The 19,419-nt window shown below is 40.0% G+C and overlaps 1 protein-coding gene across 2 annotated transcripts; it reads right to left on the bottom strand.

Annotated features, from left to right (window-relative positions):
* Positions 1-497: 497 nt before the first annotated feature.
* Positions 498-12,276, bottom strand: LOC6566833 (homeotic protein spalt-major). 2 transcript variants are annotated; one of them, XM_032739465.1, is made up of 4 exons: positions 11,982-12,276; positions 1,937-6,360; positions 968-1,048; positions 498-794 (listed from the first exon to the last, which is right to left on the bottom strand). In XM_032739465.1, exons 1-4 carry the CDS (start codon positions 12,130-12,132, stop codon positions 765-767), a joined length of 4,686 nt encoding a protein of 1,561 aa, XP_032595356.1. In that variant the 5' UTR covers positions 12,133-12,276; the 3' UTR covers positions 498-764. The 2 variants fall into 2 exon arrangements, with proteins under 2 accessions (XP_032595356.1, XP_032595357.1); XM_032739466.2 differs by having other exon boundaries at positions 972-1,048.
* Between the last annotated feature and the right edge of the window lie 7,143 nt (positions 12,277-19,419).

The raw sequence follows: 19,419 nt of genomic DNA, 5'->3' as shown, positions 1-19,419 counted from the left end.
TTTGATTTTACTACGCCTTAGATTTCAGCTGATTTCGATTTGGATTCCATTTCATATTTTATGATTCCGATTCTTTTTGCAAATATTGTAATTACATATACATATACAATTGTATATATATATACATTCTTTTATTAGGTAATTAGCCTGAAACGCTATCAGTCTCATTTCAAAGCACTCCAGCGGCTTTTCAACGGCCTCTGTTAAACTGGAAAATTGCTTTTGATGCATCTTTGGATACGTTTCATGCCAGTTTAGTTTAGTTTTATTTTTTATTTAGTGTGTGTCCGTCTCTGTCTGTCTGTCTGTCTGTCTGTCTGTCTGTCTGTCTGTTGCCTGTTTTCAATTTGATTTCTTTAGCACTTGTTTATGGGAGCGAAATCATGAAAGAACTCACAGGCAGGCAAGCATCGCTCCTGCCTCCTCCTCCCCCCCACATAACAAAATCAAATAATAATTTTGTGGGCAACAATTTATAAATTTTAAGTATTGTATATGCGATGTTTAGTATTTTTTTTTTTTTAATGATTCTTATGGTTTGTTTTTTTGATGGGTTTTCGTACTTTTGCTCTTGAACTACCTTGTGTGTGAGGCGGCTTCGGGTTCGGCTTCCAGCTTCCAGCGCAGCGTTGTCGACACTCTTTTTGCTGCTCTTCACAACACTGCATGAGATCATATTGGTTGTTGCGAGAGTCTATTGTCACGGCCAATAACTGATACATATTTGGATTGTTCTTCTTCATCATCGATAACTAACTAGTTAATTATTCGCGTTCATCGCTCCACTCGTTCATCTACAAATAAAGATATCAAATTTGGACAATTTCTATATTAGCATGGATCACATTTTTATTTCAATGCATTTGTTGTGTGCTTTTTCAAAATAATTAACTGAGCAAGGAATAAATAGATTTGAGTGTTTTGTGTAGTGTTGGTGTTCGTGTTGGTGTTGCATTGGAAGACTTACATACTTCACAGCTCGATTCCTGAAGGTCTCCTGCTCCATGTCGCGGATCTTGTGTGTCAGCATGTGCTGCTTGAGGTTGCCCTGCAACAAAATTAAATGAGAGAGAGAGCAGAAAGAAAGGCGTTAGGTTATCCGTTTTAATAGAAATTAATCATATAACTCTTAAATTAAGTTCACTAGCATAGCTTGCATAGTAGCATTTCTATTTGTAAAGATTTTCAATTTGTGTGGAGCAAAAACGCCTGACCTTAATCAAAAATCCTAATAAATATCATAAAAATAAATTAATAAAAATAAATTAATAAAAATAAAAAAAAAACCAACAAATATTATTCTGATTTTTGGATTTGATTTCTAGTGATTTGATATATTAATGTTCATAATTTATTTTAATATTTTCTAATATTGTAAGAGAGATTTGCATTTAAAAGTATATTTAAATTTCTCAGAAGTAAAAACGCTAGACTTGATTTAAATTAACAATCTTTAAATATTTGATATTTCTTCTTTTCAAAAATTATTTATATTATTAATGAATATATTTCGATAAAAGTGTTTATATTTTACCATCTAAAATTCCTTCAGAAATTCAGAGAAAAAACCTGTCTGCAAATATTATTTTGAATATTTTACTTTCTGATGATTTGCTAAAATGCTCATGATTTATTTTCAAATTATTGAATTTATGAGTAGATTTTTGTTTTCGTAAATATTTCAAATTGCTCAGATGTGAAAGCATTTGATAATCCTAAACATGATTTATTTGTTCTATTCAAAATTAGTTTATATTTTAATGAATATATTTTGATAAATATTTGTATGTTTCTTTATCTTAGACTTATTGTGAAATTCTGAACAATTTAAAAAATAAATATTTTAATGATTTCTGAGAAAAATCTTAAATTCTTTCTAGATTATTGCTCATAATTTAATGGTATTCTTGCCACAATAATTCTGTCTCGGACTTACCTTAGTTGTGAAGCCGCGATCGCAGATGTTGCACTTGAAGGGCCGCTCCTTGGTGTGGCTCCTGTAGTGAATCTCGAGCGCCGAGTGGCAGGGGAATGTCTTGTAGCAGATGCCGCAGGTGGTGCTGCCCCGCACCCCACTCAATGCCAGCGGATTGAATGGTGCCGCTGGCATCACGGATTGGGCAATCTGATTCATGGCATTGCACATATTCTGGGTGGTGGCCGGCGGGAAGATGGGCAGATTGGGGAACATGCCGAAAGGCGGTCGGGCACCGATCAACGGATTGGGCTGACCACCACCGGGTGGACCGCCGGGTGATTCACCGGCTCGTGTCGGCGGCTGTGGCGATGTCTGACGCTGGGCAGCAGCCGCAGCCGCTGCCGCAGCAGCTGCCGCTTTTTGTTGCACTTCCTGTGCCTCGCGACGCAGTTGCTCCTGATGCTGATGCAGGGCGGCGGCATGTTGCTGCATCTGATGGTGATGATGCTGGGCAGCCGCTGCTGCTGCCACCGCCGCCTGTTGCTGCATCAGATGCTGATGCTGCTGCTGCAGATGATGCTGCAAGCCGGGCGGCAGGCAATCAATGCCCACAGACGGTGCCAGTTGCGAGGAAAGCAGCTGCGAGGCAGAGACGGAGGCAGACGCGGAGGCGGAGACAGAAGCATTGGGACTGCGAGCAGGTGTGGACTGCTGGCTCAGCGGACTCACTGTCTTCTCCTTGGGCGGGGGCGGGGAGCGTGACGTGGAGGCAAGTGGCTGCGACGGGGCAGGAGCAACGGCACGTGGCGTCAAGTCGAGTGCGCCCTGCGATGCCTCCGAGACGGATCGAACCGGCGAACAGCTCGGCTTCGGCTGCGAACTGGGACTGGCGGGTGCGGAGGGGGAAGCGGAAGCGGAGCCAATCGAATTGGCATTGCTGGCAGCGGATCGAGGACGCGAATGCTGATGATGTGAGTGCGGATGATGACTATTGATGTTGACCACACCGGTGGCATCGATGCGCAGCTTCTGCTCGAAGAGCAGCGACTTGAAGTCATCGCCGGAGCGCGGACGTTCATCGCCCATCGCTGGATCGTTGGAGAGATGCTCCGAGGAGGCATCGTCGAAGTCATCGCCATCGCCACAGTCCATGTTGTCGTCGAGATCACCCTGCGACGACTCCGAACCCAAGGCGCCATTGTGTGGAGCACCCGACATGCCAGCTGCACCCGCACCCGGATTATGACTGCCCGGACCACCGCCAGGCATGGCACCAAAGTGAAAAGCAGCCGCTGCAAAGGGATTCATAAAGTGACCGGGCATCATTGAGGGCGGCGGATCACGAATCTCGGCCGCCTGAATCTGCTCGGGCGTCAGATCCGTTGGCTCGCCCGTGTGCAGTCGGATGTGCTGCTGGAGGACCAGCGCATTGGAGTACTTCTTGTGGCAGACGGGACACTGATGGAAATTGCGCATCGGCGGACGAATCTTGTGCACAGCCATGTGCGTCTTCAGATTACCCTTGGTGGTGAAGGCGCGTCCACAGATCCGACACTTGAAGGGTCTCTCGCCGGTATGGGTGCGATAGTGCATCTGCAGGGCGCTCTTGCAGGAGAGGACGCGATCGCAGACGACACACTGGTTGGGATCACTGATCTTCTTGTTCTTCATCAGCTCCTTGAGCTTCATCGTCTCCGACGTGTTCGACACCTCAATGAAGTTCTCCCACGAGTTGTCATTGCTATGTGGGCGTGGCAACAGCGCCGCCATCTCATGCTTGATCGGATTGAAGAACGGCGAACGCGGAATGTGGGCATGAGCATGGCCAGCTGGCGACCGAATGGGCGAGTGGTGCTCGGGGGAGAGTGTCTTTGTGGTGAAATTGAGGGGGAATCGTTCGGCAAAGAAATCCTCACGATGTGGCATCGTTGGCGGCAATTGGCCCGGTGTCGGCAGCTGATCTAGATGCGAATGGGAGCCGGGCGAGCACTGGGCGTGCATTATTGCTGGTGGTTGAATCGGTTGCACCACCGGTGGATAGCCGGGCATATGGTGGTGCTGCTGGGAGGGATGATGATGATGATGATGATGCTGCTGATGATGCTGATGCTGATGATGATGCTGGTGATGATGTCGCTGCATCAGTGGCGGCGTCTCAGACACGGGGTCCGTCGGCGAGGCAGCTGGTGTGCGATGGGAAGGTGTTTCCTGGTGCTGCTGCTGCTGCTCTCGCTGCTGCTGCTCCTCCTCCTGCTCCTCGAGCTCATCGACGCGCTCCTCCTTGATGCGCACCTCCAGTGGCAGTGGCTCTGGCTCTGGTTCCATGTCGGCACACTCGGCGGACGTTGCTGCCGTCTCCGGCTCCGTCTTCTCCTCCTCGAGCAGTTCCGCTTTGACAGGCAACCGCACTGCAGTCATGTCATCATCATCATCGTCTTCCTCGTCGTGCGGTGAACTGGGACCAGACGATTTGCGCAAATCTGTGGGCATTTCCTGACTAACCTGCTGCTGTTGCTGCTGCTGATGCTGCTGCTGCTGCTGCTGCTGTTGTTGGCTGTGTTTGAGAGCCGCACCCAGTCCCGGCATCTGGGGGAAGAAGGGATGCGGCAGTCCGGCCGTACTGCCAGCCGCCGCACCCAGGGACTTCAGCAGCTCCATGGGCGGACGATAGAGGCCCTGCAGGCCGGGGAAAGACATCGCTGGTGGATGAGCGGACGTTGAGCTGGCCGACGCCTGACCGGATGCCGGCGCTGGCGATTGTGTGGGTGAACTGTCCGGGGACATTTGATCCAACAGCGGCGGATGGAACTTGTCCATGTGCTCGGGTATCGGTGTCGCATTCATCGGCACATGCGGAAACTTCTGGGCATGCCGCTGGAAGTGCACCTTGAGGTTGCCCTTGGTGGTGAACCGACTGCCGCAGACGTTGCACTTGAAGGGCCGCTCGCCCGTATGAGATCGTATGTGGATCTGTAGCGCCGAATCGGAGCCAAAGACCTTGCCGCAGTACCGGCAGCGATGCTTGAAGAAGGGCTCGTTGCGACCCTTGCCCTCGCCGCACTTGTCCCCGAACGCAAAGTCATCGGCCATGTTGTTGGCCAGGATGCCTTGCGAGGCCGAGTCGAGCACTTCCTGTGCCCGTTTCTGTAACAGATCCAACGAGTTCGGTTCCGGCAGATCATCGTGATTCGTTATGATGCTGGAGGCCAAATCGTTGCCAAATGGCAACGGCATATTCTCCATCTCCTTGAGCTTGGACAGCGCATCCTGTGCGCTCTCCTGCGGCTGGCCAAAGGCCTTACCACCACCACCACCACCAGACTTGGCGCCGACATCATCGCTCCGCTTGCGCTTCAGCGAGACAGCCGGCGACGCTGCCGCCGAGGGGCTGGGTGAGGGGGAGGCGGAACGGGAACGGGAACGTTCACGCAGCGGAACTCCGGCATTGATGAGATGCTGGCGTGCCTTGGACTCGGCCATGCGAGCCTCGGCCTTCAGTCGCAACTCCATATCGGCAATGCGTTCCTCCTCCTCATAGGTATCCGTTTCGCCATCCTCTCGCTCCTCGGGCTCCACATCCTCGTCGGCATCGTCCTCGTTGCTCTGCTTGACCTGATTGAGGGCCAGCTGCGATTGCAGCTGCTGGATGAGCTGAATCTGAAAGAGTTGCTGCTGCTGCAGATTGAAGAGCGTCTGCTGGAGGAAGGCCAGCTGCTTCATGGCCGCCTCATTGTCCGCACCGGAGGCGCCATTCGCAATTGTCTTGGCCGCAAACTGTGCGATTGCCATCTGCATGTTTTGTATCGCCTCCAGGGTGACGGGTGTTGCCCCAAATTGTTGGGCTGCTGCTGCTGCTGCTGCTGCTGCCGTTGCTGTTGCTGCTGCTGTTGCCGTTGCATTGCTGACCGGCGGCGTCGCAGGGCTCTTCTCGTGCTCCGCCTGCGGCATCTCAACATCCACATCCAGTTGCTTTTGTGGCTCCTCCATGCTGGATGTGGCAGCGGTGGGTGAATTGGGCAACGATGAGTTTGAGTTCGCGTTCGCGTTCGTCTCGTGTTCCTCGGGCGGCTTTGTCATGACCTTGACTTTGTTGTTATCGTTATCGTCAACGTTATCGGTATCGTTATCGTTATCGCTATCGTTGTTGTTGTTGTGGTTGCTGCTGTTATTGTGATTGTGATCCTCGATGATCGCATCTGTTTGATTCTCAATTTGCTCCACACTCTCCTTAAGCTTATCCAGCTTATCCAGCTTATCCTGTTTATCCTCTTTGCTATCTGCCACTTGTGGAAGCTCCCTTTCGCCAGCCACCTCGTCGTCGTCGTCGCTGTGGCGCCGCGGACTGCGGCTGGGGCAGGGACTATTCCCGGCACTGGCGCTGGCCGGTGTCGCCGTTGTCAGCGGCGAGCAGGCGCCATTATCTTCCTGATCACTTGCGATGTCTGTCAATAAAATCGATATGAAATTACATATATATATATATATACATAAATATATATAGATTAGCATACAATCGAATATATCAACAACTTATCCATTTAGACAAACAAAATAAATAAACGACAGGCGATTTCTATAATATTCTGCTTTCATATCTTGAATATTTGTATAAATATTTATTCATGTCATAGTTTTGAATGGAAATTGACAACATGATTTTGGAGTGTCGATTTTAATCAAATATATCTCAATTTGCTGAGTTCGGTTGATGAAATCTATTGATTCAACAGATATCAAAATTAACAATTTAAATGAAATCTTCTTTTTAAATATTCTTCATGATTTCAGTTAGAGTAGTTTATTAAAGCTGGAATTAAAAACAGAACTAGTCATCTCAAACTATCGCAAATGAGTACCATTTACTGTTTAATAATATTAATTCAAATCAAGTTATTTTTACGACACTTCAATTATTTTGGTTTTATACCCAGAATCTATAAAATATGTGCAAAACGTGTTTTGTTTTTAGATTAATTTCTTTGGTAATTTCTGATTTATTGAAAAAGCTTATACAAAAACTAATATTCCCAAATTTATGGCCTTATAGCTCTAATATTCTCTAAGGTCTTGTAGTTCAGGCAGATATATAGATATATATATGGATATATAGACAGAAGGACAAACGAATAAATCGACTAGGCTGATCAAGAATATATATTTGTATATATTTTAGGGCATCGGAGTTGCTTACTTCTGTCTGCTATGCATTTTTCCAATTTTTAATATAATATAAATAATACACATAAATATGTAAGTAAATGTTAATTTTAAGCTACTCAAAATATTCTTAAATATATCAATTAAAAAGTAAATTTAAATTTAGCCCAAACTCCTTTCTTTTCAGCAGATAAATAATATATATAAATATGTATGTTAATATTCCCTCTCTGGCAGCATTTAAAAATTAATAATAATAGAATAATTGATTTGAATACATTTCTAATAGACAACAATAAGCTTGCTCCACTGTGCACACTTGACAATGATAGAAACAACAAGAGCAGCAACTGCAACAGCAACTTGTTGTGCCTCGCAGTGGCAACAACCAAAATAGACAACGCGACTGTTGGCAGCTTGCTGGCTGCATGATTTACCGGCAAAAGACGCCCGCAATTCCTCTCCACAACCCTCCAACTAGCCTGCCCCACACACACACACACACACACAGAGAGTGTGTTCCTTTTGATCTTCAGTTTAGATGCTGTGGCTGCCGCTGCCGGTGCTGCTGCTGCTGACCATTGCCTTGTCGCATATATGACTTAATCGCCAGCAATTGTTGATTGCAATGCGGCAATTTTGCTGGTTGCTGTTGCAGTTGTTGCTGTTGCTGTTGCCGCTGTGGCTGCTAGCTGAATGCAATTACATTTCTTGTGGCAGCATCGAACCAGTTGCAATTAGCAATTGTTGTTGCTATTGTTGTTGACCAGCAGCTGATGCTCACCTGTTGCAAGCACTATCAACTTAAACAACATCTGACAATTGCCGACGGAAAATGTCGAAAATCAAAAATGAAAAATACAAATTAAATTAAGAATAAAAAATGTATCTCAAAGTAGTATGTAAAAAGCGAGCGGCCAATTTGGTTCGCATGCGCAGCGGCCATAAAACATAATTTATGATAAGTAAGCGCAGGGCCAGGCTGGCCAGGCCAAGAAACGAGATAAATCTCCAGACATGGCTCGATTGCCTCGATTGCCAGCCTGTTGCTCTGCTCGATAGTATAATAAAGCATATTTCTGCACAAATCAAAACGAGTCAAGCGAGTTTTGCACCAGATACATAGACACAGATATACACACAGATACACACACAGATCCACGACTAGAGGCACTCAGATACTTTTAAGCAGCCACGTTTTTTTTTTGGTTGCTGCTATCAGCGCCATTTGCATATCGATCGCATCAATATAATATAATTATTATTTTTAAAACGAATATGACGCTCAATGCTCCAATGTTCTCCGCGTTGTTCCTCATTTGGTATTCGATTTCTGCTTTTTTTTTTTTTGTTTTTGTTTTTTTTTTGGTCAAAATCTCGATTTGAATGTGTGTTTAACTCAAATAAGTTGTGGGTTCAACGCGAAATTCTGATCGAAATTATTATAATAATAACTGATAAGTGAATGGTATTTCAATTAATTAACATTGAGTATTATGTGCGTCATTAAGTTTTGTGGCGGCTGCTTTGTTCGCCTGACAGCCGCCCATAAAAAGTAACAGCAAATCGGAATTATGATGCCCATTAAATTGTCAGTCAATCGGCCAATTGCAAAGTCATTTGACAATTGCTCATAAATTCTTTGGCCACATTTACAATACGTATAAATGCATTTTCAATTCTCGGAGCTGCTGTTGTCCTCTCTAATCAGTTACGGGTGTTTTTGCAAGAAAAATATACCACAAATAGTTTCATACTGTTTTTCATTCTAAACCAAATATTGTTATGATAAACTGACATAGAAAAATACAGATATACATATATATATATTATTTGTATATACGTAAAATGTGTGGACAGGAAATTATATTTCCTTTTATTTATTTGGAGCAGACTAAAGAATAAATATAGAAACGAATTTAGCTCAATATACACAAGGGACAATGAATTGAATTGTATACGATTCAAGGTGGATTAAGTCAAGCCATAAATTGATTTCTGCCCCGAGCACTAAATTCAAATGACAAACACACACACACACACACACACACACGTTAACACATATATAGTAAGAGTATTCTCCATAAATCCGCACAGTTGGCAGACTTAAAGATTAGCCGAAATTATGCAGCTTCTCATTTGCCATTGTCAAATTATGTTTGCAACAATTTATAATACTTGTTGTTCGCATTTTAAATTGTCATTTCAACCGCACACCCATCAAAATATGTTGTTGCAACAAAAACAACAACAACAGCAGCAACAAACATTTCTGGTCTGTTTTGTTTTTTATGTTTTTAAATATCTGTCGGATGTTCTGGCTACTAAATTTTACTTCCAGCTCTAAATTTAGTTCGTTTAGCTTTCAGCGTGGCAATTTTGAAATGTGGAAACCAATAAAGAGTGAAATCCATGTGGAGCATTGAGTAAAATTAAATTAATTAGTGTAGTTGCCAAATCAATTAATATTTAAACACTGTGTAAATTTAAGCTTTCATTAATTTTGATAGGTTTAATCTTTTTAATGCCGCAAAGCGTAATAAATTGCGCTTTATCACAATTTAATTTAACACAGCCGGAAATGATAGCAATCTTAGATACAAAACTATATTCTCGATATAACGAAAAAGCAGCTGCTGGAGAAATTTTCATATCATATTTTCTTAGGTTTATTCTAAATGAAATAAGTAGTTTCCGGAAGACATTTTTGGATGTGAAATTTAAACAAAAAAAAAAACTTTGTAACAACAAAGTTGCAAGCAAGTTGAGCTTTGGTTTGGCTTTCAGCGAGCGTTTCAATTAATCCAACATCATATTCAATATGCAAATCGGGCGGGCAAATATATGGGGCCTAACAGTGACCCAATAAGTCAACGCTTTTCCGCGTTGTGAAAAATGTAAACGCAACAATGTTAGCAAGAAGCAGGGGACAGACGGAGAGACAGACAGACAGAGAGAGAGAGAGAGAGAGACAGAGTCTGACAGTCGCATAATTTTCTAATCGGTGAGGATTGCACGAGTTTGGCATAAATTGACACCCCGGGGGCAAATTGTATTTCATGTCTATGAAATTCAAGCATAAATAAACATACGCAACAAAGTAACACAAAGAGAAAGAATACAGAAATTAAGGCGAAAAAAAAAGGAAAACACAAAAGCAACGCATAAATAAAAATAATTAAATAATTAATGTCATTAAGTTATGCGCATTGACTTTTCTGCGTTCGGGTTAACAAAATACAAATGCCAGCAATAAAAATCCAAATAAAATTCATATACACACCAAGTACACGCATATGTGTATGTGTGTGTGTGTGTGTGTGTGTGTACATAATCCATATAAACTATATGGAAATTAGCAGCAGATTTATATGTTGTTGTTCGACTGCCAATTTTGCGATATATTTCAAATTTATTGTGCCACACTAATGACTAAACATTTATTAATTCTGAACGGCAGCGAAATACATTTTGAATAAATGCTTCAGTTGTGCATTAGTATATAAATTCTACAAAATTTAAATTATACATTTGTAGATTTTTATTCAATTATAATATATATTTTTAACAGCACGAAAGTTGATTTGCATTTATAAATTAACTATTCAATTCTATTTTTGTTAAAGTGCAAGAAGCTTTTCTTATCAGCTTCTCTGGCTTTAGTTGTCCATATTTCAAAATTTTATAACCCTGGTTAGAAAGTCGATTTACTAGTCGACTAGTCGACGAAGAATGAATGTCTGCGCTTTAAATAAACGAATAACTGAACCAGTTTCGGTTAATTAACGAATTTGTCATTTTTGCCCAAAAAAAAAAACGAATAAAATTTATGTTAAATATTAAAGCAGCAGCTTTGAATTGGGCATTTGGAAATCGGTTCTTGTTTTCCTCGAGAGATGACCGAAAATTGATAGAAAATGCTTGCAGCATAATTAATAATTATTAGTGTGGCAGTTGAAGATATGCTTTAATGTATGCACCAGTTTGATTATACAAAAAGAAAAACAACAAATTTATAAATTGCATTTTGTTGAATTTTGAGTTTTCAGTTTTTATTTATTTATTTATTTATTTTTTTTTTTGGTTGGCGATAAAAAGTTTTTAAGTGGTTCTCTGTCTCCTTTTCACATCTGACTCCATCTGTCTCTGCCTCCCTCTCTCCATCTCCCTCTCTGTCTCTCTCTGCCTTGCTCTCTCTTTTTTTTAGTTTTTTTTTTTAAATTATTCCAATGTGCCACCTTTTATTGTCTTTGGTCATTTTTCGTGATTTTGGTTTTTTATGACAATTCAAAAATCGATTTGGAATCGCTGCTCGATATGATTTAAGTATATTGCATATGTTTATATATATTTAAACATATATATATAACATCGTAAACTTGAAAATGATTTGAAAGCATTTTTTTTTTTGGGTATTTTTTGAGGCCTTTTAAGGTTTTGAAAGCTGCGGCCATTTGCATTTGCATATGGCAAATGAATCGAATCGAAACGCATTCAAACGATTCAGTTTCAGTTTCGATTCATCTTCTGTCGGGCCCAATTTAACACCACATTAATTAATTAAATACACAATATATACATATACGGTTCTTTGTCCATTTTTTGTTTATGATTTAACGGGTTTACTTTGGAAATCGTCCACACACACACACACACAATTATGACATTAAAAGCAAATCAGCTCAAAATATAATATTTACATTTTATGGCTTGTCGCTTTAGGGCCCAATTAAATAGTTTTAAAAAAAAAACAGCAAAACAGTAGTTTCCAAAAGCTTGTAAGAGTTGAGTCAATAAATAACTAATTGACAACTATTTCCATTTTAAATTATTAAATAGTTAAGCAACAGAAAAAGACAAATATTTCGACTATAAAATAATAGAGAAGAAAGCTGTAAAAACTTACCTTTCTCGGCGCTTCTGGCGCGATCCTTCAGCTGTTTGACAATGCCATATTTAACGGTACCAAATTGTATCATTTTATTTATGGTCTCCTGGTGATTATCCTTGAAGTCACTACGCATTGCACACAGAACGTTTTGCAAGTGATTTTTCATCAAGAATGGAGAACTTTTTCTTTTTGTATTTCGATTTGTTTTCTCGATTTTCCGATTTTCCGATTTTTATTTTAGCACAAACTGAACATTATTTATGCGTGGGTGTGTGCGTGTGTGTGTAGGTGTGTGTGGGTGTGTGTATGGGTGTGTGTGTGGCTGTGTGTGTTTGTGGGTGTGTGTAGTAAAATTTGTGTTTGTTGTTTTTGGCGCCAGTTGGCCAAAGAAATTTGTACATTTGTCATGCGCTCAGCACGCGATCCATGCTGCCCACTGCCCACTGTCCACTGTCCTTGTGCTTGTGTCCTTGTTCTTGCAACGCACGACTTTAACTCAAATATCTGTTTTGACTTTTTTCAATATTTTATAGACGTTTTTTGGTTTTTGATATTTCGATTTGTTGACGCTTGTGTTTTTGCCGACGGCTTTTGCAGCGCTTATCGATAACGAATCACGTTGACTTTCATCTTCAGCACATTGATCAAACTCAAACTCGGATGCGGATACGAAAATATATATATATTTATTTATATATATACATATATATATGTGTGTGTGTGTGTATGGTTGTATGTATATATATATATTGTTATGAACACTTTGACGCAATCTGATTGGAAACTTGGCGCACTCGCTAAAAATATTGTGGCTCGCAACGGGATTTATAATACATATGTATATTTATTTATGTGTGTGGCAACAACTCAGTTTTTGGCTGATACTCGCTGCTCTCTGTCTGCGGCACGAACGTTCAGCACGCGCGTCAAAATAACACTGACACAAAACACAAACAATATCGCTGAGATACTTTCAGCCACACACACACACACACACACACACACAAACACACACATAGACAGACACAGACACACACGAGTCGCTGTCGTCGTTTTCTGCTTCGGGCAGCGACGACAACGACGACGACGCGACCGGTTTACTATCAATATTTTTACATGCATGCGTATGTGTGTGTGTGTGTGTGTGTGTGTGCAACATTTTTATTATTACTGCCACCAACTGGCTTATCCTGACATTCATTCAACCTACCCACCTTCCACACACACACACACACACACACATACAGTCATATCTGTGTGACGCGCACTCGCTCACATTTCATATAATTTTTCATACATAAACGCTCTCGCTCCCACTTGCACACACACACACACACACACAGAGGCACAGTCGCATATTCCCTCTCATCATAACTTTTATTAAATTTTACTTGTCTGCCTCGCTTGCACTGCTAGCGCTCAATTGTTGCTGTTACTGTTACTGTTACTGTTGCCATCAACCTCACACCACAGCGTGAACACAAACACACACACACACACGGCTCAACTCACTCTCGCTCTCGCTCGCTCGCTCGCTCTCTCGCACACTCGCTCTCGCTCTCTCTCTCTCGCTCTCGCTCTGTCTAGCTCGCGAGTGGAGAGCGCAGGATGCTTTGCTGCTGCTGGCTGCTGCCTGCTGCTTTTACCTGTTTGCTCAACGGACATTTATGAAACTTGTTCGAAAAATTATGAGACACTCACACACACACACAGACACACACACGCATGCATAGCAGAGAGGCAGCGCTGCATGTGCTAACTGCGCTGTCGCTGCTGCTTGTGCTGACGGCGCTGTCGCTGCTGCTGTTGTCGTCGCTGCTGCTGCTGCTGCTTTTGCTTCCTTCCGTTTTCTGTTGGCTCTCTCACCTTTTCGCCATTGTTTTTTTTTGTGCATTTTTCTTGGCATTTTTAACAGCTTCTTCTTCGCTCTCTCTCTCTCGCTCGCTCGCTCTTGCTGCCGCACTTGCGCGCGCTCTCTGTCTCTCCCTTTCTCTCTCTCTTTGTTAATAATTTATCATAATTCATACAGCACCCCTACCCCCACCCCCTCTACCCCCTCTCTTCAACCATTCTGCTTATAAATGTTCGGCCCTTTTATTGATGCCATCTCGCTTGCACGCACGCCTGCGCCCCGACCATGTGTTGCGCTCGCTCTTCTGCCCACCTCTCGCTCGCTCTTTCTCTCTCACTCACACTCTCACGCTCTCCATCTATCGCTCTCGCTCTGCCTCGTGCGCTCTCCCTCTCCCTCTCGCTCTCTCTCTCTGTCTTTCGCGCAGTTATGAGCGCCGATTGCTGCTGCTGTTGTTGCTGTTGTTGTTGTATTTTTTTTAATTTCGGCTTTATAAGATTTTCGGTTCTTTGCTATTGTTCGCCCCCGACTCTCACCCATTCGTCCGTCGCTCTGTCTGTCTCTCTGTCTGTCCGTCCGTCTGTCTGCTTTGGGTGCTTCGCTTATTCGTCAATTCGATTTGTGTGTGTGTGCGTGTGTGTGTGTGCGTGTGTGTGTGCTGAGTATTATGAGCCATTCATCAAAATGTTTGGTTTCCTGTTTCATTCTTTGTTATTTTTATTGTTTGTTTTTTTTTTCTTTCTTTTTTGACTTTTGGCAACTCCCACTTAGTTTTTTCTTGTATTTATTTTCATGTTTAGAACTGTCATTCGCCCATTTTTCATTGTTTCGACGATTTTATCGATTTATTTTAAAGTCAAGTCCAATTCAAAAGTTTAAGCTTAAAGATACCCCCTCCACCTCCGCCTCCCCCTCCTCCTCACCCTTCACCCAAAACATACAAAAATTGCACAAATATTCATTGGAATGTTTTCAATTGTGACTCAATTTAATTTCCACACACATCTGGCGATAAGTTTTTATTTTTAATTTGTTGTGGCTTCTGTTTTGTTATAAACATTAATTGTTTTGTTTTTTTTTTTTTTCTAAGAGTTTTGAGCAATTGTCGAATTGCTTTTAAATTACTAGCTTAAATTTTATTGAAATTGTGAGCGAAATAAATGATTCAATATTTTTATTCATCGTGATTCTGATTTATTTGACTCAATGCAATTAAAAATCAGAATGAAATCAGTTTTAATGGATGATCTCATGCGAGTTTTAATAGCTATTAATGAAATGGGGTTTTTGCTAAAAATGTTTCTGATCTAGATCAAGAATTTGTATGAGTATGTGTACATATAAAAATAAAACTGTAAATAAAATAGTTCACTTTCCATAAGGAATCATAATAAAATATAGAAAACTAATTAAAAAAAAAAATTAGAAAAACATAAATACAATATAAACATTTATATAATTTTTATTTATCTAATATTAACTAAAGCCATTCAACAAAAAAAATACAAATTAAAAATAATTTTAATTATATCTTTTTTTACGACACGCTAATAAATACAAAAAGTAAAAAATAGATTAGATTAAATTAACAATAAATTGACTTATTTCTTTACTTGAAAATTATAATGAAGCCTAACTAAAAAATAACTCACTTCAAAGATTCTCTGAGCACTATTAGGAAAACTGAGTAAGCCCGATCATCCAATAGGAAATCAACAGAAATATAATAATCAATATTAAAAGAAGAAAAGAAATAATACAACTATTGCTGTCTCTGTTCAAGAAACTGCTGCAAGAAAAGCCAAGCGAAAAGTCAAATTCGTCAAAACGGGTGCAGTTTGGGGTGGGGGTGAGAAGTTTAGCCGAGTGACTGCCATAAATATGGCCAGCAAACGCATAAGCTGAAAGGGTAGCAAATGAAAAATGCTAAGAGGAAAATAAAACACAATGTGTGGCAAAGAAAATGCATAAAACGGAAGGAGTAGCGAAAATGAAACGCTTTAAAAAAAAAAGAAGCAGAAGGGAACCAAAGCGAGCCGAGCAGCAGCGAAAGAAGCAGGAGAAGAAGAAGAAGAGCAGAAAAAAAGCGAACCCAAATCCAATCGCCACCTTGCGCACCAGTAAGAAAACAGAAAGCAGAAAACGGCGCACTCATAAACCAACAACAACAACAGCAATAGCAACGACAACAACAACAGCAAGAAATATACGCCTCCTACCCACTCATATCTCTCTGCTCGCACGCACGCGTCTCTGCGTATCTAGTTGTCTGTGTGTGTGTGTGTGTGTGTGAGGGCCAATACATAATTCATAACGCTCATATTCGCTCATTTTGCGTCGCTGCTGCCGACAGCCAACCGTCGTCGTTTATGTAGCTGCCCTTTTCATATCTGCCATTATACTCCAACCAATACGCCAATACAGCACACACTCACACACACACACACGCATACACAAGCGACGTCAAGTTTTTGATAGACTCTCATAATCATAACGAAAACAACAACAAGCAGCGCTCATTGAATTCTTACAGGTTGCCAGCCGCCAAGCGCTCTCTCTCTCTCTCTCTTGCTCTCTCGCTCTCTGTTTGCTCTCAATTTCGAACTGTGTCTGCCAGCCTATTTCTGTCACTGTCGCCCGCTCAGCGACCATGCGCTGTTAGCGCACGCAGTCTTATACGCTGTTAACTGTGCGTTCATCGAAAATGTTAATGTTAAGCATACCCCGCCAACTGTTACGCTTAACATGTGCATGCTAAATGGATATGTGTGTGTGTGTGTGCCTGCCTGTGTGTGTGTGTGAATTGGCAGATTTGTTTGTTTTTTAATTCGGGCATTTTTTAAAAATCCATTAGCTCATAATCATAAACAATAGCGCGTTTCTTATGCGACAAAAATGGCGACAATAAAAAAGAAACATTAAATTTGTTAATTGGAATAAGAATCTATTTAAAAAATATATAATTTTATAATAAAATGTGAATGGAATTTTAAAATGAAATGAATAAAATGTGATATTTTTTAAGGCGAGTATTGCTCTCTCACTCGCAATCAATCAAATACCCTTTCTTTCACACTCTCTCTATATATCTCTCTGTGAGGATCAATAAGAAGAGGAAGAAAAGCAGGCACTTTTAATGATCTTGCGGCCTCTTTGTGGCCCTAATTAAAAATCAAACTAAATAAAATAAAATTATGCACAAAATTCTAAAAGACAAAAGACCAAAACGGAATTGCTTCCGCTCGATATAAATTTATGCAGGCGGCGGTCCTCTAAGGACAGAGAGAGAGAGAGTGAGAGAGAGAGAGTGAGAGAACGAGCTAAAAATGCAGGCGATCTAAAAAGAAATAGGCAGAAACACTTTCAAGTCGGGCGTACCTGACTCGACTACCCTATAAAATAAAACAAACACAATTTGTGTGTTGCGCATTTTAAAATTTTGTTTTCCTTTCCTATTTTTTCTTCTGCTGCAGGCGCAGCCTTGCCAAAGGATTTGCTTCCATTATTTCCATTTTCGTTTGTTGCAACCGCTTTTTTTTCGAGCGGTTTTCTTCACACTTGTCTCTCATAAAAATTATGCCAGTTATTTGGCTGTAAGAAAAAGCCGCACGAACGCCTTTTGCCTCAGTTCTCAAGACGTGCCACACAGCCAGTGGCAGGGGCAGTGGCAGGGTATACAGCGGCTCTCTACATATAAATGTTGTTTTTATGGCCACGTCTTTTTGCTGTCTTTGCTTACGCTGGAATTTTAACAATTTAACAAATTTTATTCGATTTTAATGCTGACCATTTTTGCCGCCTTTATTTCGTTTATCGAGTCCAATGGGTTATATCTATTGCCCCCCACTCCTACTCTGCATACACCTCCTCACACTACCCATTGTAATTGATATTCGCTGCATGTGCCCCACAAATTTCTATCAAAACGCACTCATTTCAATCGAGACTCGAGTGTCGCGTTTCATGTTTGCTTTATGAGACTTTGGATTCATTTCACCGTTCTCAGATCTCTGTTTTATATTCTATGATTCAGTCAGGGGGCAGGGCAGGAGTAGGGAAGGGGGCAGGTCTATAAACCGAATTATTAAGAGCCAAACGATCTGCATTTCAAGTAGATTATAACTTAAGTATAACAATCGGGCTTTAAAGATATACAACTTTTTATTTTGAATGAATTAAATAATGATTATTTTTATTTTAATATAAATTAAATATGCAATTAGTAAAACGCGATATTTTCTATAATAATATAAATACAACAAGTTTAAATGCCAGTCGAGCGACAGCTTATTGAAACATATTAAAATGCGATTTAGTTTGTTTAATATGAAAAAAGTCTGACGGCAAAATCGTATATGTTATCGAATCTTATTAGTTCTATTAATAATATATTGGGGATACTTTATAACAAAATAAAGAAAACTAATTATTATGTTTTCAATCTGAATCACAGAAGAGAGAAAGAAACACTCGAAAATTGAATTAAAAGGCCATTATTTTATTTTTATAAATAAATAAACTTGTTTAATCATATGCGATAAATATCTTGCACTTAAACTTGAATTTAAACTTAAATAAATACATTTAAAAAATCTCTTATCCCAAATAAAATATATTTTCCTACTTAATATGTTAAAATAGTCTTTGAACATTTACAAAATAATCAGTCAAGCGCATAATAAATCATCAATCAACTCAAAAATAAACACAATTTTTTGTATAAAATTTATTTCTACATAATTTGAGGTTGGAAACTAACTTTTGCTGGAAATAAATTAACTTACAAAATAAAATAATTTAATTTGTTTTCAGCTCTTTTATTTAGTTTTAAATATCCAAGAAATAGATTTTACAAATAGTTAATTTGTTTTTACATTTATTATTATTATTTTATTTGTATTATTTTTACCTAATTTATATTTTCTAGAAATTGACTGACAAAAGTATTACATTTGTCATTTTATTGTCAAGTAAAGTAAGAACAACAAATTGTTGTAAAAAAAGTAAAAAAAAAAAGATATTCTTTATTGTTTGTCTAATTTTGTCCAACTACTTTTGGTGCTTAGAATTTGTTTAAAAAAAATGTAGTTAAAGTGATTCATTGTCTTAATAAATTCTGAAATATTAAAACAAAATAATTCAATATTTAGAGTGCCCAAAATTTAAAATATTTGCTCCAAATCCAGCAAAAAAAAACATAATTTTATTATTCAACAATTGAAAAACCAGTCAAGAAATATTTTATTTTTATATATTCAAGCGTGACTTATCAAGTTTTTTTCTTATATTAATTATTGCAGAACAAGTACTTTAAATTAATTAATTGATTGGTGTAATAAGCTTAATTTATTCTTAATATATTTTTGGAGAGTGTTTACTTGGATATGTGTATGTATATATATTTATATATATAAATATATACGTATATATATACAACATGTGTATGTATGTGTCTATTAGGCATACATCAACATTTAATATCTTTTGTTCACATGATTGTTTTTTGTACAGTTCATCAAATGAAATTGCCTCTTTTAGAATGGTTAATTAATCAGTGGACTTCATCAGTAGCCAAATAACGAGAACCAAAACCAATGCCAT

This window comes from Drosophila grimshawi, unplaced genomic scaffold (genome assembly GCF_018153295.1).
Source record: "Drosophila grimshawi isolate 15287-2541.00 unplaced genomic scaffold, ASM1815329v1 contig_1377, whole genome shotgun sequence".
Classification (NCBI taxonomy): Eukaryota; Metazoa; Arthropoda; class Insecta; order Diptera; family Drosophilidae; genus Drosophila; species Drosophila grimshawi.
Note: the sequence above shows the minus strand (reverse complement) of the source record. Positions and strands in the feature narration are given on the sequence as shown.

Bases quoted from the DNA above. Each gene is read 5' to 3' on its own strand.
- LOC6566833 (XM_032739465.1), bottom strand. From the start codon at position 12,132: ATGAAAAATCACTTGCAAAACGTTCTGTGTGCAATGCGTAGTGACTTC. The intron at 6,361-11,981 runs GTAAGTTTTTAC...TTTTATTGACAG, and splicing joins CGCCAGAAGCGCCGAGAAAG to ACATCGCAAGTGATCAGGAA. The intron at 1,049-1,936 runs GTAAGTCCGAGA...ATTTTGTTGCAG, and splicing joins ATCGCGGCTTCACAACTAAG to GGCAACCTCAAGCAGCACAT.